At 43.3% G+C, this 21,431-nt stretch overlaps 1 protein-coding gene across 4 annotated transcripts in view; it reads left to right on the forward strand.

Annotated features, from left to right (window-relative positions):
* The window catches only part of col4a6 (collagen, type IV, alpha 6), a 469,192-nt gene that overhangs the window by 258,211 nt on the left and 189,550 nt on the right, over positions 1 to 21,431 (forward strand). For all 4 annotated transcript variants that reach the window (XM_063061061.1, XM_063061062.1, XM_063061060.1 and 1 more), the window contains exon 5: positions 17,470 to 17,604. In XM_063061061.1, coding sequence (XP_062917131.1) covers positions 17,470 to 17,604 — 135 coding nt within the window. The remainder of the gene's footprint in view (positions 1 to 17,469; positions 17,605 to 21,431) is intronic.

Below are 21,431 nucleotides of genomic sequence, written 5' to 3' on the forward strand. Positions count from 1 at the left end.
AGTGAGAAAATATGCTGGAAGCGTGCTCATGCTCACCAAGCCTTCCATGATGGTAGTTGTGCTATCTGCAAAGGGCCTGGCTTGGAACTGACTAATCAAAGGTGGGCAGCTGCAGTGAAAGAATTCACTGATTAGTCTATCATTGTGTGGGATATCTGACAAAATATTAGCTAAGTGTGGAATACACCTGGAAAGGAGTCCGGATAAGATATTTACCTGTACATCATTACTGAGCACATGGGTGAACTACCTGACAGCTGCAATTCTTTATCCATTGAGGAGTTATTTGCAATAAGGCCACAGTCTGGGAAATAAACTAACTTAGCACAGTGAGTAAAAGAAGGAATAATTCGGCTGATAGCTCCAAGTCTGCTTCTAATAGGACACAGAGCCTAGCATAGTACAGCTAAAAAACTGCCCACTTGTGAAGGAACACTACACTAAATCAGAATCAGGTTTATTATCACCGGCACACGTTGTGTGGCAGCAGTACAATGCAATGCATCATGAATATAGAAAAAAGAAATGAATTACAGTATATATGTGTGTGTATATATATATATATATATATCCGGAATCACCAAGTGTGTGCCTTCAGGCTCTTGTATCTTCTTCTTGGTGGTAACAATGAGAAGAGGGCACATCCTGGGTGGTGGGGGTCCTTGATGATGGGCACCACCTTCCTGGGGCATCGTTCCTTGAAGATGCCTTGGATGCTATGGAGGCTGGTACCCATGATGGAGCCATAATTTTACAAGTTTCTGCAACTTAATTCAGTCTTGTGCAGTAGCCCCGTCCCATACCAGATGGTGATACAGCAAGTCAGAATTCTGTCTGTGGTATATTTGTAGAAGTTTTCAAGTGTTTTAGTTGACAAGCCAACTCTTCACAAACTCCTAATGAAATATAGCCACTGTCTTGCCTTCTTTATAGCTGCCTCAATATGATGCATCCAGATTAGGTCCTCAGAGATCTTGACACCCAGGAACTTGAAACTGCTGATTCTCTCCACTTCTGATCCCTCTGTGAGGATTGGTATGAGTCCACAATCAGCTCTTTGGTCTTACTAACATTGAGTACAAGGTTGTTGTTGCAACACCACTCAACTAGCTGGTATATCCCACTCCTGTACGCTCTCTTGTCACCATCTGAGATTCTACAAGCAAAGTAGTCCCTTCTGCCTCCACTATATCTATATGTTGGGCCTCCATTTTCTGCATAATCATTTCCCATTCTAAGAGCCTCTTCAACTTCTCTAACATTGCTACCACTACCACCCCGGCAGTACATTCCAGGCACCCACCGCTCTGCATAAAAGAACTTTCCCTGTATGTCATCTTTGAACCTAACCCTTTCGTCTTAAATGCATGCTCTCAAGTATTAGACATTGTGATGCCGGGAACAAAAGATAACTAGATTTGCCTCTCATAATCATATGAAGCTCTCTCAGATCTCCCTTTGGTCTCTGCTGCTCCAGGGAAAGCTTATTTGTTTGTTTGTTTGTCCAAGTTCTGCTTCTGGCACATGCCCTCTAATGCAGGCAGCATTTCACTAAACCTCTTCTGCATCATCTCTGAAGCCTCCAGCAGGGATGTGAGCAGGGATGTCATAAGGTGGAATGAAAGTGCTCTCAGTAGAACTTCTGCTTCAGACTCCTCTGTTGAAATGTTCATTTATTTCTATATATTTGGAGATACAGGTGTCCCCCGCTTTTCGAACATTCGCTTTACGAAACCTCAGTGTTATGAAAGACCTACATTAGTTACCTGTTTTCACTAACGGCACGTGACCAAGTGGTTAAGGCATTCGACTAGCGACCTGAAGGTCGTGAGTTCGAGCCCCAGCCGAGGCAGCGTGTTGTGTCTTTGAGCAAGGCACTTAATCACACAGTGCTCTGTGATGACACTGGTGCCAAGCTGTATGGGTCCTAATGCCCTTCCCTTGGAAAACATCAGTGTCGTGGAGAGGGGAGACTTGCAGTATAGGTAACTGCCAGTCTTCCATACAACCTTGCCCAGGCCTGCGCCCTGGAGAGTGAAGACTTTCCAGGCGCAGATCCATGGTCTTGCTAACAGAAGGTGTTTTCATTGTTACGAGAAAAAGCAGCGCGCGATAAAAAGCAGCATGCACCCCGAGCAGCCAGGTGCCTCCCCTGGAACTGCATTCTAGCTGGCATTGCTTAAACACGTGCCTGTGAGCAGCCGTTAGCAAGATGAGTTCTAAGGTATTGGAAAAGCCTGAAAGAGCTCGTAAAGGTGTTACACTTAGCGAAAAACTAGACATAATTAAGCGTTTCGATCGTGGTGAACACAGTAAGGACAAAGTGAGTTTGGCTTGTGGAAGTTGATGATAAAGATGCTGAAGAGGTTTTGGCATCTCATGACCAAGAACTGATAGATGAAGAGCTGATGCAATTGGAAGAGAAAAGGATAACAATCAAATCTGAATGCAGTAGATTATGAAGGCACCCAGTCCTCTTTTATTGTCATTTAGTAATGCATGCATTAAGAAATGATACAATATTTCCTCCGGTGTGTTATCACAAAACACAGGACAGACCAAGACTGAAAAAAACTAACAAACCGCATAATTGTAACATATAGTTACAACAGTGCAACAATACCATAACTTGATGAAGAAGTCCATGTGCACTGTAAAAGTTCAAAGTCTCTCATATAGAAACATAGAAAATAGGTGCAGGAGTAGGCCATTCGGCCCTTCGAGCCTGCACCGCCATTTATTATGATCATGGCTGATCATCCAACTCAGAACCCCGCCCCAGCCTTCCCTCCATACCCCCTGATCCCCGTAGCCACAAGGGCCATATCTAACTCCCTCTTAAATATAGCCAATGAACTGGCCTCAACTGTTTCCTGTGGCAGAGAATTCCACAGATTCATCACTCTCTGTGTGAAGAAGTTTTTCCTAATCTCGGTCCTAAAAGGCTTCCCCTTTATCCTCAAACTGTGATCCCTTGTTCTGGACTTCCCCAACATCGGGAACAATCTTCCTGCATCTAGCCTGTCCAATCCCTTTAGGATTTTATACGTTTCAATCAGATCCCCCCTCAGTCTTCTAAATTCCAACGAGTACAAGCCCAGTTCATCCAGTCTTTCTTCATATGAAAGTCCTGCCATCCCAGGAATCAATCTGGTGAACCTTCTTTGTACTCCCTCTATGGCAAGGATGTCTTTCCTCAGATTAGGGGACCAAAACTGCACACAATGCTCCAGGTGTGGTCTCACCAAGGCCTTGTACAACTGCAGTAGTACCTCCCTGCTCCTGTACTCATATCCTCTCGCTATAAATGCCAGCATACCATATGTCCCACATCTCACGCAGATGGGAGAAGGAAGAAAAACTCTCCCTGCCATACCCGACCACAGACCAACTCTGAGTCATCCGAAAAACTTCGAGCTCTGATCAGCTCTCCGACACCGGGTGCTGAGCACCATCTTTATCCGAATGATTTGACCTCCATCTCAGTCGCCAACAGCAGGCAAAGCCGGGGACTTTGAGGCCTTCCCTCCGAAAGATTCCGGACCACACAGTAACGACAGCAGCGAACGAGCGTTTCAGAAATTTTTCCAGACGTTCCTCTGTGTTTTCACATCCATCTCCATCAAATCAGAATTCTCCATGGCCCCTATTTAATGGATATGATATCATTTTTCACCGGAGGGCTGCGCACGTGCGGCGCGCCGCTTCTCTCTCCTCCCGCTGAACGGACCGAAAGTGAAGCCATCCAGGAACTGAACATGAGGCAACTATGTGAGATTTTCGCTGCAATGATAAAGTACGACTTTACTTTTGAAAGGGTACATCAGTTTAGGGCATATTTGCAGGATGGTTTGAGTGCTTACAAAGAATTGTATGATCTAAAAATGCGCGAGGCTAAGCAGTCAAGCAAGTCTTCCACATTAGCCACAGCAGACGACGAATCTCGACCTTCAACATCGAGGCAGGCAGACATAGAAGAGGATGACCTGCCTACCCTCATGGAAACAGACGAAGAGATGACACCCCAGTGTCCCACCACCCTATACCCCGGGCCGTGGACAGATACCAATCCGTGGAGAATGCAGTGGTAGCCGGGAGGCACCCCGCACATCTTTAAGAAAAAAAGCGAAATAAACAAGCTAATTAATTCGGTGCCGCCCGGCATGTAAATGTCAGCCCAGATCAGAGATGATTGCCGATTGCATCGCCTCTGATCTGGGCCGACATTTATGTGCCAGGTGGCACCTAATTAGTTAGCTTGTATATTTCGGCTTTTTTCTTAAAGATGTGCTAGATGCGTTCCGGCCACTGCGGTACCCCTGCATGCTTCGCGGATTGGTATCGGGTCGCTGCCCGGAGGGTGGGGGCCACTGCACCACCCCAACCTCCGAAGACTCAGTCTAACACACCATCATCAGTGTGCTCAGCGCTGTCCCAATTCCGGTAAGTGATACTACACTGTACATACATTATTTCTACTTTATATCGGCTGTGTATTTTTACGTGTTATTTGGTATGATTTGGCAGCTTCATAGCTTAAAGGTTACTGGAGAGCGCTTGCGCCGTGTTTTTGCCGAGAGCGCTTGCATGAGATTTTCATTACAGAGAACAGTGCAGGCAGTTATTGTGGAAAAGTATTTCTACTTTATATAGGCTGTGTATTCATCCTATCATTCCTGCTTTTACTATATGTTACTATTATTTTAGGTTTTATGTGTTATTTGGCATGATTTGGTAGGTTATTTTTGGGTCTGCGAAGGCTCACAAATTTTTCCCATATAAATAAATGGTAATTCCTTCTTGGCTTTACGACATTCCGGCTTACAAAGCGTTTCATAGGAACGCTCTACCTTCGGATGGCAGGGGAAAACCTGTACCGTGCAGTTACAGGTCCTTCCGGCCCACAAGCCTGCGCTCCCCATGATATCCATGTGAACAATTATCCTCAAATAAGAGAAAATCTGCAGATGCTGGAAATCTGAGCAACACACACAAAATTCTGGAGGCACTCAGCAAGCCAGGCAGCAACTATGGAAAAAAGTACAATCGATGTTTCAAGCCGAAAACCTTTGGCAGGAATAGAGTAAAAAGCTGAGGAGTAGATTTAAAAGTTGGGGAGAGGGGAGAGAGAATCACCAGGTGATAGGTGAAACGTGGAGAGGGAGGGATGAAGTAGAGAGCTGGGAAGTTGATTGGTGAAGAGGTGAGCTAGGGAAAAGGGAGAAGAAGGGGTGGGGTGTTGGGAGGGCATTACTGGAAGTTTCAGAAGTTGATGTTCATGCCACCAGGTTGGAGGCTACCCAAACAGAATACAAGGTTTTGTTCCTCCAGCCTAAGTGTGGCCTGGTTAACCTACTAACCCGTTCATCTTTGAAAAGTGGGAGGAAACTGGAGCACCCATGGGAAACCCAGGGGCTCACAGGGAGAATGTACAAACTGCTTACGGACAAGGGTGCAATTAAACCCGGGTCACTGGCATTGTCGTAGTGTTATGCCAGCAGCTATGCGACTGTGCTAACCTAAAGATCAGCTTTATTCGTCGAAACATCAGCGCATACAGTAATGTCTTGATTCCACCGAGGATGTGCTGGAGCAGCTGGTAAGGGTCGCCACACTTCTGGAGCCAGCAGCGCATTCTAACACCTTACTAATACAAACTTGTGCACCTTTGGAATGTGTGTGGGGGGGGGGGAATGGGAGCACCCAGAGGAGACCCATGCAGCCATGGGGAGAACGTACAAACTCCTTCCAGATAACGTTGGGATTTGAACCCTGATTGGTGATCACTGACGTTACAAAGCGATTGCTTTAACCACTATGCTACTGTGTCGCCCCCAACTGATTCAGTTTCATTCCCATTCGGTTGAAGGGCAAATGAACTCATTTCTCTGGGTCAGATTTAAATAGAGCACACTGGCATTTGGATCAGATTGGTTATTCCTGACACAGAAAGTGCTTTCTTTGCTATAGATGATGATCGAATGGTGTTGCTTTTATTTAGAGGGGCTTATTTTAGAGCCTCCAAATAAACAGACTGATAGAGAGAATCCAAAATCACTGCATTAGCTCAACAGAACTGATGCCACATCCAAAAAAAAGAGGGGTGCCAGGTCACTAGGGGTCAATGATCCTTTCTTAGTGGCACCTTGTATCATGCTTATATCCTGAAGGTTCACAATAATTTTAATGTTACCCTGTCTTAACACTTGTAGCTTTAGGGCTTAATAGTTTGAAGGGAAGATGAGATAAATACCATGTAAAGCTCTACAATATAGTGTATGAATAGCTCAACAATCTAAAGTTCCTGGAAAGAGGATAAGCATTCAAAACAGAGATGATGAGGAATTTCTTCTGCCAGAGGGTAGTGAATCTGTGGAATTCATTGCCACCGACAGCTGTGGAGGTCACTGAGTATATTGAAAGCAGAGTTTGATACTTTATTGGTTAGTCAGGGCATCAAAAGTTACGGGGTGATGGCTGGAGAATGGGGTTGTGAGGAATAATGAATCAGCCATGATGGAATGATGGAGCAGACTTGATGGGCCAGATGGCTTAATTTTGCTCCTGTGCCTTGTGGTCTCATCTGAAACACTAGACAGAAAATGCTGGAAACACTCAGCAAGTCAGGCAGCATCTGTGGATAAAGAAACAGAGCTAACAGCTCAGTACAAAAGCAGAGTTCCAATGGAAAATCACTGGCTTTAAATATTCACTCTGTTTCTTCATTCATAGGTGCTACCTGATCTGCAGAATATTCTCAGTTTTTGTGTTCTTATTTAATATTTACAGCATGTTCTGTTTAATTCGATTTTTTATCTTCCATGAAAACCTGGAAGATTGTTTATACCTGAAGGCAAATGTGTTGCAACAGTAATGTCAAGGCATTGATGTATGATGGAGATAAAATTCCACAACTCACTGTGATCAGAGGGATATACAAAGGGAAAACAGAGGAATTAACTACCATCCTGGCTCTAAGCTATTGTGAGGAACTTCATTTTTCACACCATTTTGGGATCTGGGTGTTACTGATAAGGCCAGTTATTTCCCTCTCCCACAAGATTCCTTCTTCTTCAGCCCTTTACCGATCAGCTCCCAGCTTCTTACTTCATTCTCCCTCTCCTTCACTGGTTCTGATGAAGGGTCTTGACCTAAAACATTGATTGTTTATTCCCCTTCAGAGATGCTGCTTGACCTGTTGAGTTCCTCCAGCGCTTTGTGCGTTGCACTGATAAAGGCCAGAATATATTGATCTCCTCTTGGCCCTTGCGAAAGCGGTGGTGAGGCATCCTCTTGGGATCTGAAACAAAAGATTGACTATCTATTCATTTCCATAGATGCTGCCAAACCTGCTGAGTTTCTCCAGCATTTTGTGTGTGTTGCTCTTGGAACTGCTGCAGTCCTTCTGGTGAAGGTACTCACAAAGGGGGTTAGCAGGATGTAGACCTAGTAATAGTAAAGCAACACAATATGTCGTGAGAGTGCGGATTGAGCTGCTGACACAAGTGGTGCATGCAAGTTTGATTTCAGTGTTTAATAGAGGTTTGGGTAGGTGTGTCAGTAGTAGGGGTATGGAGGGCTATGGTCCCGGTGGAGGTCGCTGTGAATGGCAGTTTAAATGGTTCGGCACGGTCTAGATGGGCCAAAGGGCCTGTTTCTGTTCAGTACTTTTCTATGATTCTATGTGACTGTGCCTTAGATAATAGAACCTAAGACCCTGTCTTGAGTGCTGCCTTAGGAACTGCTGCAAAAACAATTTCATTGTTTTTAAATGTCCCTGGTGGTCAAATATTTACAAGCCATTTAAATCCGTCTGTCTGTATCTTGTTTTACGGCGGTTGGCATCCAGCTTAATGGTGCATTACCGCCACCCTCTGCTCCAGAATGTGCACTGGACATACATTCTAAATCCCTTCACCCAATCTCTCACACACACACACACACACACACACACACACACACAAACCTACACTTCACCCTCCCATCTTTGACCATCCTAGTATCCTATTCCTGTTTATTCGTCATATTCTATAAAAAAACCCCTGTACCCCTAAAAATACCCGGACTTGTGCTCTCTCACCCATGCCCAGCAACTCTTTTAATGTGAATTCCTGCATCCCCAACTCCCTTAATTTATTTCTCATCATCTCTCTCTGTATCCCATACTTCCTGCAACTCAGAACTACATGTTCTACTGACTCCTCTTCCTGACATTCCTCACACAATCCTGTCTGGTGTTTCCCTATCATACTCAATGTTTTGTTTAATGCACAATGCCCCAGTCTTAACCTAGTCCACACAATTTCCTCTCTTCTGTTTCCATTACCTACCCTAGTAACTGCAACACTCTTTTGTATTTGATATAAATGCCTCCCTTTCCCCTCCCTGTCCCATCTTTCTTGCCACATTCAGTTGACTTTTTCCCAGATTACACACTTAACCTCTGCGTTACTGATACTAATGTGCATTTCCACATTTTCTTTCTTTAACGCCCTCTTTGCCAACTCATCCACCCTCTCATTCCCCTTCACCCCTACATGTGCTGGAACCCATAGAAATTTTACCTGACCTCCCTGATTTGCAATTCTTGTAACTAACTGAAGGATTTCATAAAGTACATCTTGCCGACTGTTTGTGTGAAAAGACCTTAAACTTGCTAGAACTGAGGATGAATCTGAACATTTCAATGCTTTGGCTTGTCTGGCTTTCTGCACCCATTGCAACGCAACCAACACTGCCAGCATCTCCACTGTAAACACCCCTAACTTATTAGATGTTCTTCTGCTGATTCCAATTTCGTTTGCTGGTATTACCACCCCAAACCCTGTCACTCCTGTTTCAGGTTCCTTCGCACCATCCGTATAAATGTGAGTATAATCACTATACTTTTCCATCACATGACAGTTAAATGCATTTACCAAATCTGTTTTATATCTTTCTTTCCTTTTTACCTCTAACAAATGCCAGTCTATGTCAGACCATACAAGCTTCCATGGAGCTACAACCGGATAAACTACTGAAGGACTTATCCTCAGATCAAATACTCCACATTCTTTCACGATATCATTCCCTACCCGACTAAAGGTATCCCTCTGAAACCTCCCATTTTCCCAGCACTCCTGCAACACTCCTTTAGTAGGGTGAGAATCATTGTGCCCCTGCAAGTTAGCCCAGTAGTTTGCCATCAGTTGCATCCTTCTTAGTTCCAAAGGCATTATTCCCATTAGTACCTGTAGGGCTGACACTGGTGATGTTTTAAAAGCCCCACTGCACACTCTCAAGGCCTGAGCCTGAATCACATCCAGTTTCCTTCTAAGAGACCTAGCTGCTGATCCATATACTATATTTCCATAATCCAATACAGATCTCACTAAAGCCACATACATTCTCTACAAAGCTGAACAACTTGCTCCCCATTCCCTACCAGTCAAACATCTCATCACATTTATTACTTTTTTTCATTTCTCCTCAACTTTCCTGATATGGTCTGCCCATGTTAATCGTGAATCAAATATAACTCCCAGAAATTTAAATGATGCAACCCTTTCTAATTCAACCCCATAAATTCTTAACTTCTTCCCTACCTCAACCCTTTTCCTGGTAAAAAATACAGTTTGAGTTTTATCTACTGAAAATCTACATCCCCAATCATAACCCCACTCCACCACTTCATCAATTGCTTCTTGTAGTTTCCTGATTATATGGTCCATGTTCCTGCCTCTTTTCCACAAGGCCCCATCATCCGCAAACAGTGACCTACCTATCTCCACTGGTACCTTTGTGAAGACATCATTGATCATAATGATGAAAAGTAACGGGCTAATCACACTACCTTGAGGTGTGCCATTTTCCACTATGTACTGTTTTGATAATTCTGATCCAATCCGAACTTGAATTTTTCTGCCAAACAAAAAATCTTTAATCCAATTAAAAACTCTCCCACCAACCCCCATCTTGTGCAGTTTAATTAATAATCCTTCCTTCCACATCATATCATAGGCTTTTTCAATGTCAAAGAACACTGCCACTACTGACTCTCTATTTGCCTGGGCCTTCCTTATTTCAGTCTCTAACATAATCACTGAGTCCATGGAATTCCTTCCCTTTCTAAAACCACTCTGATAACTTACCAGCATTGCCCTTTTCTCAAGCTCATATGATAACCTTTCTGTTATCATCCTTTCCATTATCTTACATATACTTGATGTTAATGCAATTGGTCTGTAGCTAGTGGGTTTTGACAGATCCTTGCCAGGTTTCCTTATTGGAATTACTACTGCTTCTTTCCATACACTTGGTAATCTTCCCTCCTCCCACAACTGTTATAAAAATGCAGCAACTTCAAGAGCGCTCCTTCTCCTAGATTTTTTAGCATCACAGAGCATATCAGATCTTTCCCTGGGGATGTTGGTCTCGATCTCTTTATTGCTCTCACCATTTCTGCTAATGTAAATGGATCATCAATTATATCATCTGTTCCTTCCCTCCTGCTTAACACACCTGGGTGTTGGCTCATTATTCTTTCCCTTCTTCTTCTCCCTTCTTCAGACAAGTTTTCTGAACTGTGTATCACTACAAATGACTTGGCCATGACCTCAGCCTTATCCCTACTGGAGACTGCGGTTTCCTCCTCAGATATCATTACTGGATATTCCCATTCCCTTCTATCTCCTCCCATCCTCATAATCATTCCCCATATCTCTACCACAGGTGTTGTTCTTCCTACCTTGTCGCAAAAACTCCTCCAACTTGCCCTTTTAGCTTGACGTATAGTTCTTCTCACCACTGCCTGTGCTTTCTTATATTGAACCAAATGCTGCATATTATGGGTTCTTTTAACTAGCCTGAATGCTCTATTTCTGTTTTTCACAGCCTGACAACATTCCTCTGTCCACCATGGTACCAGTTTTCTATTCATCCTATTTTTACTCCTAGGTATAGATCCTTCTGCTGCCATGATAATTGCTGAAGTCACCTGACTGTTTAATTCATCTACATTTCCAGAAATATCAATCTTTGTCAACCCTTCTTCACTCAACTTCTGGAACTTACCCCAATCAGCTTTTTCAAACACCCACTTTGGGGTTCCACCACCTGGTCTTACTTCAACTCTTTCACCCACCGAACACAAAACTGGGTAGTGATCACTGCCTACTGTTGAAGCAGTCCAAACTCCCCAGTTACTAATGCCAGCCAAGGTATTAGACACTAACGTAATATCTAACACTGACTCAGTTCCTGTTGTTATATCTATCCTTGTGCCGCTACCATCATTCATACACACCAAATCCCTTTCTTCCATCAAATCTTCAATTACCTTTCCATTTGGATCTGTAATCTGATCCCCCCATATTGTGCTATGAGCATTGAAATCTGCACACCACACTACTTTATGTCTGTTTTGTCCTTGTATCTTTAATAGGCTGTCCAAATCCAACCTTTTACATGGATTGTAGTAGTTAATTATAATCACTCCCTCCCCTCTCTCCCACACTTCCACCACTATGTATTCCTGATCATCTCCTTTTTCCAGTACCCTATATGGTATACCTTGCTTGATTAACATAGCACAACCCCCTCCTCCCCCTAGATTTCTATCTTTCCTTATCATTGTATACCCATATACCACAAAGTCTAAAGTTGGTTTCAACCAAGTTTCCTGAATACACACTACATCCGGTTTTACAACCATTTCTTTAATAAAGTGCTTGAATACCTGGCTATTGGCCAGTAAGCTCCTTGCATTCCATTGTAAAAGAATCACCATAATTAGTATTAACCAACACATGACACTTCCTGGCTTGACTGATTACTGAGGTTCTCCCTCACTTCCTCCCATGTCAGTCCTACTAACCCTAAATGGTTTACTGCTGCTTTTACCGCCAGCTGAATTTTGTCACTTTTTGACTTTACCTCAGCCGTACTATTATTCACTCCTGCAATGAATGTTACTAGAGCCTTTTTGTCTACATAAATCCTGTCATTTGTTCTTTGTTGCATCTCTCGTATCCCTATTGCTCCCTGTTCATTAGGAGCATTATTCTGTTCTCTTGACATTCTTAGCAGCTTCTGCATAAGTGATCTTTCTTTTCACTCTTATTTCTTGAATTTTAGTCTCCCGTCTCACAACCTCACACCCACTATGTGCAACATTATGAGCTCCTCCACAATTGCAGCATTTTGGTTGAACTCCTGTCCGCACTTTCCATATTCATGATCACCCCCACATCTAGCACATCTCCTCTGCCTTTTACAGTTTTTAGCCACGTGTCCAAACCTTTGACAATTATAGCACCTCAATGGCTTTGGCACATACACCCTTACTGGGTAACTCATGAAACCCAGGAACACCTTCCTTGGCACTCTTTCTTCTTCAAATTCAATCAATACAGATTCACTTTCCTTTTTCACTCCCTCCTTTGTTGTTTTCAGTCTTTGAACATTCATTACTTTCCCTCCTTTGATATTCCTCTTTATCTCCTCCATATTTATACTCATTGGTATCCCCGTGATCACTCCTTTACAACCACTGTTTTGTGCTCCCACCCTCCCAGTGTATTCCACCTTGCATTTTCCTATCTCTTTTAGCTTGAGTGCTTTCTCAAGTTGTTCCTCATTTGCACATCTTACCAATAAGTTGCCATCATTAAGGACTTCTGCAAATACTATTTCCCCTATCTTATTTGTCGGAGTTGTTGTTAGCACAAACGGGTTAATTTTCTTCATATGTCCCTGAGCCTTCTCATTAAACCTAATTATGACAACACCTCCTCTCTGAGCTTGTTCATCTTCCTCACTTTCAGAGCTTTCTCCATTATCATTTCTTATTCTTTTATTCCCTTTGTCTTGGTTTTTATTCATCCGACCCCTCACTACCTCCTCATTCCCTTTATTTCTCCCTTCACAATAATCCACCTCTCCCCAGCTGCCTACCTCTGGTCCCAAGTCTCTATCCCTCTCCTTCTCCACTTTCTTTCCCTCAACCCCGCCTCTTATCTTGTCCGCCATTACCGGACCCACACGACCCCCTCCCAGCAATTTCCGTTCCTTCCCCACTCTCTTTCCCTCAACAGGTTCCAAACCACATTCACGCATCAAGCAAAACACAGCCAGCTTCCAGTCCAGCCAACTCAGCCACTCCCTTCTCAGACACCGGAAGCCAAAAGCCGTCCTGCGCCAAGACAACCATTTAAATCAATTTAAATTATCTAAGGTCATTTAAAAAGTAATTCACAATAATAGCTAACAAATCTAGTGAAAGTTGAAATAAATAATCAGAAATCATTAGCGAATCACACCTATATAATGAATGAGACCTTTGTTTGTATATTAGAAATGGCTAATACATTGAGGCTAGCTTCTTCAGAGTTTAATTTCAGTAATGAGCACCTGTGTACAAGCATGCCACTTAGTAGTTTGATTTCATTCTCTACTACTTTCGGAGAGCCATTACGATGTTTCAGATAACAGTTTGATACTACTACAGCCTACCAGAGTGTTAGCCAAAATTTTTGTGCTAGAGTCTCTGCAGTGGGACATAAACCCACAATCTCCTATTTCTGAGCAGAGAACACAGCCAACCAAACCACAGCTTTCAGACATCCCCAGGATCTGATTATCGCTGTAAGGGGGCACTGTTACTACTCTGGATATGGAATACATTGCTAACCACTGCAGACCGAATGACCATTATCTTCCCATCTGCCACAGGTTCAGCAGTGCAGGGGCTGGGCAGCACCTGAACTGAAACAGTAACTCTGGTTCTGTCCTCATAGATGCTGCCCGACCTCCTGGGTGTTCCCAGCATTTTCTGTTTCATTGCAGATTTCCAGCATCCGCAGTTTCTTCGATTTTCTTTCAGTCTGGAAAAGTTGGATTTTTTGTGCAGAGACTTTAGGCACAATATCAATGGTGGTGACGTGCGCTGTAGCATGTCTGGCTGAGACCCATCATCAGGGCTTGAAAAAAAGAGAGCAGAATGCAGAATAAAGGGGTAAAGGTTTTCTGGCTTCTGTTCTTTCCTTTCCAGTGCTGAAATGTCTCAGCCTAAAATGTCAACTGTTCATTTCCCTCCATAAATGTTTCCTGACCTGCTGAGCTCCACCAACATTATGTGTGTGCGCGTGTGTGTGTTGCCTCAGATTTACATCTGAGCATCTACAGTCTCTCCTGTGTGACATGCACAGCAACATTATTTATAATTTTGTGGCATTTCCAATGACAGCAATCGTTTTTTAGTCCAGTGGATTCTGCCACAAATCGCACAATGCCCTGGAGATTGGCTGAACTGAAATGGTTTATAGTTCTGTTGTTTCTGGGCCTGTCACCAGTTTATTCATGACTGAACTAGCTCCAGACTGCCCTCTAGTGGGTTAAAATACTCAGCACGCAAAGCTTCAGCTGTTACCAAGCTTGTTCAAAGAAATACCATAAACAAGGGTTCCGCAACCTTTTTTATGCCATGGATCCCTAACCACAGGGGCCATAGACCCCAGGTTGGGAACCCCTGGTATAAATTTTACTCAAAAATAATATATACAAAATGGAAGAAACAGTTTTCTTCATATTCACATTGCACTCCTCTCTCTACATCTGTGGTGTTGTCAGGTCTATGCATTTGTCGTGTCCATAACTTAATCCTTAATATGTACAAAGCCCCAATGTCCTTCAGGTGGCCCCTTTAGACAATGCACCCTTCCAGCACCCTGCACTGCCAAGGAACTCTCCCATCCCGTCACTGCAGCATAATGCACCCAACAATGATATTTCTGATGTTATTTCAAACACAGAAGGAATCTTACTCTGGTTATTTATGTAACATACATACATAGGTCCATCACAGGCAAAGCCCTCTCCACCATTGAGCACATTTACATGGAGCAATGCCTCATGAAAGCAGCATCCATCATCAAGGACCTCCACCATCCAGGCCGTGCTGTCAGCTCCCTGTTGTTATCGGGCTTGAAGTACAGAAGATTTAGGTCTCACACCTTCAGGATATGGAACAGTTATTACCTTACAACCATTAGCCTCCTGTGAATTTGCCTGCATAACTTCAATCAGCGCTACTCTGGGCTAGTTCTATAACCTACAGGCTCGCTTTCAAGGACTTTTTACAACTCATGTTCTCTGTATTTTTGATTTGCACAGTTTGTCTTCTTTTGCATGTTGTTTGTTAGGCTTCGTCTGTTTTTCATGAACTCTATCATATTTCTTTATTTATCCTGTAAGTGCCTGCAAGAAAATGAATCTTAAGGGATTACATACCTCGATAATAAATTTACTATGAACTTCGAACTTTTGAACTTTTAACTATGATGACACACAGTGTTTCCTCAGTATAACCAGTTGCTGTGAGTCATATTCATTATGCGTTCCAAAAACTAGGTGATTTACAGTTTATTTGTAGATTAAGACTCCATTTCTTGATTGTATTTTGGAGATCATATCTGCAGTGTAGCCTCTAAGTCAGAGGGTTATGAACTCAAGTTATGTTCCAAGATTTGAATACGTATTTTGGGTCCACAGGACACTAAGGAGGGACTGCATTGCAGACTTATAGACTCTTATGAACTCATTTCCAAAGACTCTTTGTTTGCGATATTTTTTTGCTTATTTATTTATTATTATTATTTCTTTCTTTTTGTATTTGCATAGTTTGTGTCCCCGGTTGGACACTGAAGTTGGTGTGGTCTTTCATTGATTTTATTATGGTTATTATTCTATTATGGATTTATTAAGTATGCCCTCAGAAAATGACCTCAAAGTTGTGGTTGGTGAAATATATGTACTTTAATAATAAGTTTACTTTGAACTTTGAACTTTGACTTTTAGTGAGAGATCAATTGATTGCTTCTCATTGCACTGGTGAACTCTCAGCACCAAACACAAGTGGCCAGATCATTTTCCTCTTTGCTGCTGTTCTCAGTTACCACAAGTAACATGACAATCAACCCACACCTAGACGGAGGGTTGTAATCATGCAAGGGTCTCCTTATTTCTAGCTTGGAGATATAATTTCAAGAATCAGCCCACAGCTCCTCTCCTCAGTGGCCGAGGGAGTTTCTCACAGAGGTCACAAACACTAGAGATTCTGCCGATGCTGGAAATCCAAAGTACACACATAAAATGCTGGAAGGAAATCAGCAGGTGAATGGAAAGGAATAAACAGTTGATATTTTGGGCCAGGATCATTCATCAGGACTGGAAAGGAAGGGGGAAGAAGCGAGAATAAGAGGATGGAGGGGAGGAGAAGTACAAGCTGGCGGCTGATAGGTGAAAGCGGGTGAAGGGGAAAGTAGGAATGGGGGGGAGGGTAGGTGAAATGAGAAACTTGGAGGAGATTGGTGGAAAAAAGAAAGCGAAAATACAAGCATTTACAGGACTAGTTTCCTGATCAGTCAGGCCATCAAAGGACTTGGTGAGAAGGCAAATGTATGGGATTGGGTGGGATCTGGCATCAGCCATGATGGAATGGCGGAGCAGACTCGATGGGCTGAATAGCCTAATTCTGCTCCTATGTCCTATAGTCTTATGTCTGAAAAAGAAGGAAACTCATAGGACAGGAGGGGCATCAGAAATTGAGAAGAGAAGGGATCAGACAAGAGCCAGAATGGAGGGTGGAAAAACAAAGATGGTGGAAGGAGAGAGAGATTACTGGAAGTTCGAGAAATTGATGTTTCCTGCCATCGGGTTGGAGGCGCCCCAAATGGAATATGAGGTGCTGTTCCTCCAGCCTGAAAGTTGCTTCATCGTGGCAGTAGTGGAGGCCATGGACTGACATGTCATAACGGGAATGGGAGGTGGAATTAAAATGGTTGACCACTGGGAAATCCTGCCTGCTGTGGACGGAGCAAAGGTGTTCGACAAAACGGTCCCCCCAGTCTACTTCAGATCCTACCAGTGCAGAGGAGGCTGTACCAGAAGCACCAGACACAGCAGGTGACCCCAGCAGACTAGCAAGTGAAGTGTTGCTTCATCTGCAAGGTCTGTTTGCAGCTGTGGATGCTGGAAAGAAAGGCGGTGAATAGGCAGAGGATGTGTCGCTTGCAGGGGTTAAGTGGCAGGAGAGAGGTCAGTGGGGATGGACAAACGGACAAGGAAATCATGGAGAGGGTGATCCCTGCAGAAAACAGTGAGTATAGCATGCCCACAACTCACCAACCCTAACCTGTACATCTTCTTGGAATGTGGTAGGTAACTAGAGTACCTGGAGGAAACCCTTTCCATTCTTAGATCTTCAACATAAGAACGGCAATGATCTTGATGTTCCACACAGCCAAATATTCTCTCTGCACAAGGCTCCCTCAAGAGTGAATGCTTATTGGAGATAACAACGGGGGTCTTAGTCAATGAAATGACCTCAGGAAGGGGAAGAGAATATCAGGAGAACCGGTCGTTACATCGTCATGTAGAATGCAGTGTTCCTTCGTTATTCGATTAATTTCCCCCGAATGTTTTTAAACTCAGGGCGCACCAGGACCGCTCGGGCCACAGGGACGCAGTGGGCCGCCAGGGTTTCCCGGACCAGAGGGCATAACTGGACCGAAGGGCGAGAAGGGGAACCGAGGTCCACCAGGCACCAGCGGAATGAAAGGAGAAAAGGTGGGTACGAAGTAGCCATTGTTGTTCATTCAGGTGTCTGTGAGTGAAATATGTTACGAATTGTAACGTTTTAGAAACGAACCAGTGGCAAGAGATTACACACTGAGTCTGGTTTTGATGTTAAAACCGCTATCTTTATTAGTAACTACTTATAGTAACTTAACCAAGATAAACTAAAGTTAACAGTGTTATGTGTAGATATGTGTGTAAATATAACTATTGAGGTTGGGAGAACAAGGCTTAGAGTCTTGAGATGGTGAAGTAGGAAAGTTCAGTAATCCATGAAATAAATGATGGGAGAGAGATGTTTGTAATCCAAGGTGAAATGTAGAAATGTGAAGAGGTAAGTACAAAATATTCCACAGTTTCCACACTGGTAAAATGAGGTAACAGTCACCGTAGGTCTTGTCCAACGTGTCGTTCCAAATCCACATACGAATTATCACCAAAAGTGACCTGTCACAGGAATATCGTCTTCCACTAGTTACCACACAACATACCCAGGCAAGGGCTACAAAAGTGGTCCCACAAGATACCCCAAAATCCACTCCTATGGATTGTACGAAGTGACAGTCACACATTCGTTGTGCACTCCGTGCCGATGTTTAACCCATGCTTGTGGGCGTAAGAGAGTTCCAAGCCTCAGCTGTGACAGACTGAAGCTACTGGCTTCCCCAGTCTCTCTCCCACTCTTTCGACTGAAGGTCGCTCTCTCTGTATACGAGTTTAAGTTCGCGGCAGCCTGTGACTGACGTCATAGTCCCGCCTCACTCAGGCACTCTTAAAGCGACAGACAACAGTAAACGAAACCTGTAGGTTCATAACAAATATACCACAGGTTGACACCGTCAGTGAAATCTCGGTCTTTGCCCCTTCCTGTTAGTGATTCCATTATCCCAACATCAGGCCAGCATTCCTGCTATTTGAACTTCCCATCAGCCTCCCTGTCCCTGAAATATTTCCTGATATCCATTATGTCAAAAACAAAAGCAACAAATATGTATCAAGTCACTCTGTTTCGGCTCCAGGGAAAAGACAGGTAAGGAATTCTTCCTTAGTTTCTTGTCTTGAATGTATGTTCCCCTCAAAAATTCAGCTCCGTCCAAAACAATGGAATCAAAGTGACTGAGGTCAAATTAGTACTTCCATGCAGGTTATATTGTTGTTCAAAACCAATAAGCTAACCATGAGTCACAAGAGACTTAAGATGCTGGAATCAGGAGCAAACTACAACCTGCTCATTGGGTGGAGCAGCATCTGTGCAGTGGGGAGAGGAATTGTTGACAGTCCTGAGTCCGGATGCAAGGTTTCAACCCAAATTGTTGAAAATCTCTTTCCCTCTACAGATGCTGCTCGACCTGCTGAGTTCCTCCAGCAGATTGTTTGTTGCTCTATAAAACTAACTAACTGGGGTGGGGGGAAGAAAACGGCTACTTGTCTCGTTGCCTGAAAAATAGCTCTTGAGTTTTTTGATGGCTTGCATTCACATTCCTAAACCTCTTTTGTTCAAATGTCCAGCTGGCCAAATATTGGATGCTTCTATTGGATGAATGAACTCTTCTTGGGCTTTCAGCCAGGCTGATATATACTGCTGCACATTCACAGGGAATCCTGCTAACGTTTTACAACCAAAGCTTTGTGGGGGCTGTGAACATCACATCATGAATTCAATATGGTGTCCCTATTCACGAGAGCTTCTAGGAAGTTCAGCTTGGTCCTCCTGTGGTCAAGCTTTGATAAGGGTACCATTGATCTTTTCGAACACACGCGTACATCAACATACTTCCTCTATAAGGGAAACGACTATGAACAAACGAACGGAGTGGCCATGCAATCGCTCTTGTCGCCGGCTTTTGTTAATTTCTACATGGAGGACTTTGAGGAGAGGGCTTTGAGTTCATCACCCTTGCACCCCAAATACTTCTTTAGATACTTTGGTGACACTTTTATAGTGTGGCCTCATGGACTCCAGGTACTCCAGCAGTTCCAGGACCATCTGAACAGTTTACACCCAAATATTTAATTTACGATGGAGATGGCGAAGAATGGTTGCCTGTTCCTGGACATTCTAATATGACTAAAACTAAATGGTTGCTTTGAACATGGCGCCCATTGGAAACCCACCCACACGGACTTATACCTCAACAACATCACACCTCCCAATGTAGAGCGGTTCTTTCTACTTTGATTAACCATGTGAAAACTATTTCGGACCCAGAGAGTCTCCAGGTAGAAATAAGATGATCACGCACAACGTTCCTATAGAGTGGCTACAAAGTGCGGGAAATCAATTGAGCTCTTAAAAGGGTCGATGGAAAAACCAGGAAACCTAACAATGAGGAGGAACTTGTTGCTACTGCCTATCTCCCCTAAATTACCACGGTTTCTGGAAGGATTGGCAGGATCCTGAAGAAATACTGGATTAATACTAACCACAAACTCGTAAGGAAGCTCATATCACAGCTTATGCAGGTCAAAGATGACTCGGGATTCAGACGGCTGGCGCATTCCCTGTGAATGTGGGGCAGTGTATATTGCCCAGATGGAACAACGGAAACCTGATTAGATGAGGTCTAACCAATCAGGAGGGACGGACGGATGGCAGGAGCTGAGTATATATACCAATGGTCTATACATGCCCAGGCATTATACCTGAGGAAGATGGCAGAGTTTGCCATCAAAGTGTTGGTTAAAATCGATACCTGTACCCGGGCTGGAAGCTGAGGAAAAGTTTATTTGTCATATATGCCTGGAAAGCACCAGATCCTTTTTCTGTATCTATTGGATTTTTTAGGAGTGTTCCTTCTCGATTATACGTAGGTCAGATTACAGGCCTTGAACAATCTGTGATTTTGCAATGTCATGTACCAGAAGTAATTTAGCTTCACTTTGGATCTTGTTTATATCTTGAAGTTTGCAGTTTGTTTAATTTGGGATTTCCTCCTTGGACATAATCATTGTCAACCTCTGGTGTTTTGCAATTATTTACAAATATGCCCATTTGCTGCCCATTTCTGACTAAGCCATATTTTTACTCTGTTACCCAAATGCAGCACTTACCTAAAGTTCACTGAGCAATCATATTTGTTTATGAGCCAGTTCAAATCCTCACAAGCAAATATGATTGGTCATTGGACTGTGCACAATATCTGTGTTTAAAAGCCTATGTTCCAGGACTGGTAATTTAAAATATATGGCCATCAGATTTCACCCTGTGATTTATATTTTTTATAATTTCGTAAAGAGTTAGGCACATATATATATACACACACACACACTGAGGGTGCCTAAAGCTTTTGCGCAGTACTGTATTTGTCAAAGTGGAACAGAGAGCGAAATTGTAAATCTGACAGGAGCAAAGGATGTTGGGAATGGCATGGGCGGAGTGCCACTGAAGGGGTGTGGAATGGGTGGCAGAGAAAGAGTGGCAGGGGCGTGGTGTGGTGTGGGTGCAGACACACCCAGTCCTGAAATACACACAAGATCATTTGATTCCAAACAATTGGTTTATTGATCCTTACAGAACTTCTATCTTGTGCTTCCCACTCCCTCGCGTCTCCGTTTCCCTCTCCCCAGCTATGATTCCCCTTTCCCTGCCCCCTTCCCACTCTCAGTCCACAATAGAGACCCATATCAGAATCATGTTTATCATCACAAATGTATGTCATGAAACTTGTTTTTTTTGCAGTAAAGTGCAAAACTTGAAATTACTGCAGTGCTGTGCAAAAGTCTTAGGCACCTTAACTATATGTATATCTACCCAAGACTTTTGAGCAGTAATGTGTATGTATAGTTTATAAAATTGGGCAAATTAAAATTTTGTCTAT

This window comes from Mobula hypostoma, chromosome 10, assembly GCF_963921235.1.
Source record: "Mobula hypostoma chromosome 10, sMobHyp1.1, whole genome shotgun sequence".
Classification (NCBI taxonomy): Eukaryota; Metazoa; Chordata; class Chondrichthyes; order Myliobatiformes; family Myliobatidae; genus Mobula; species Mobula hypostoma.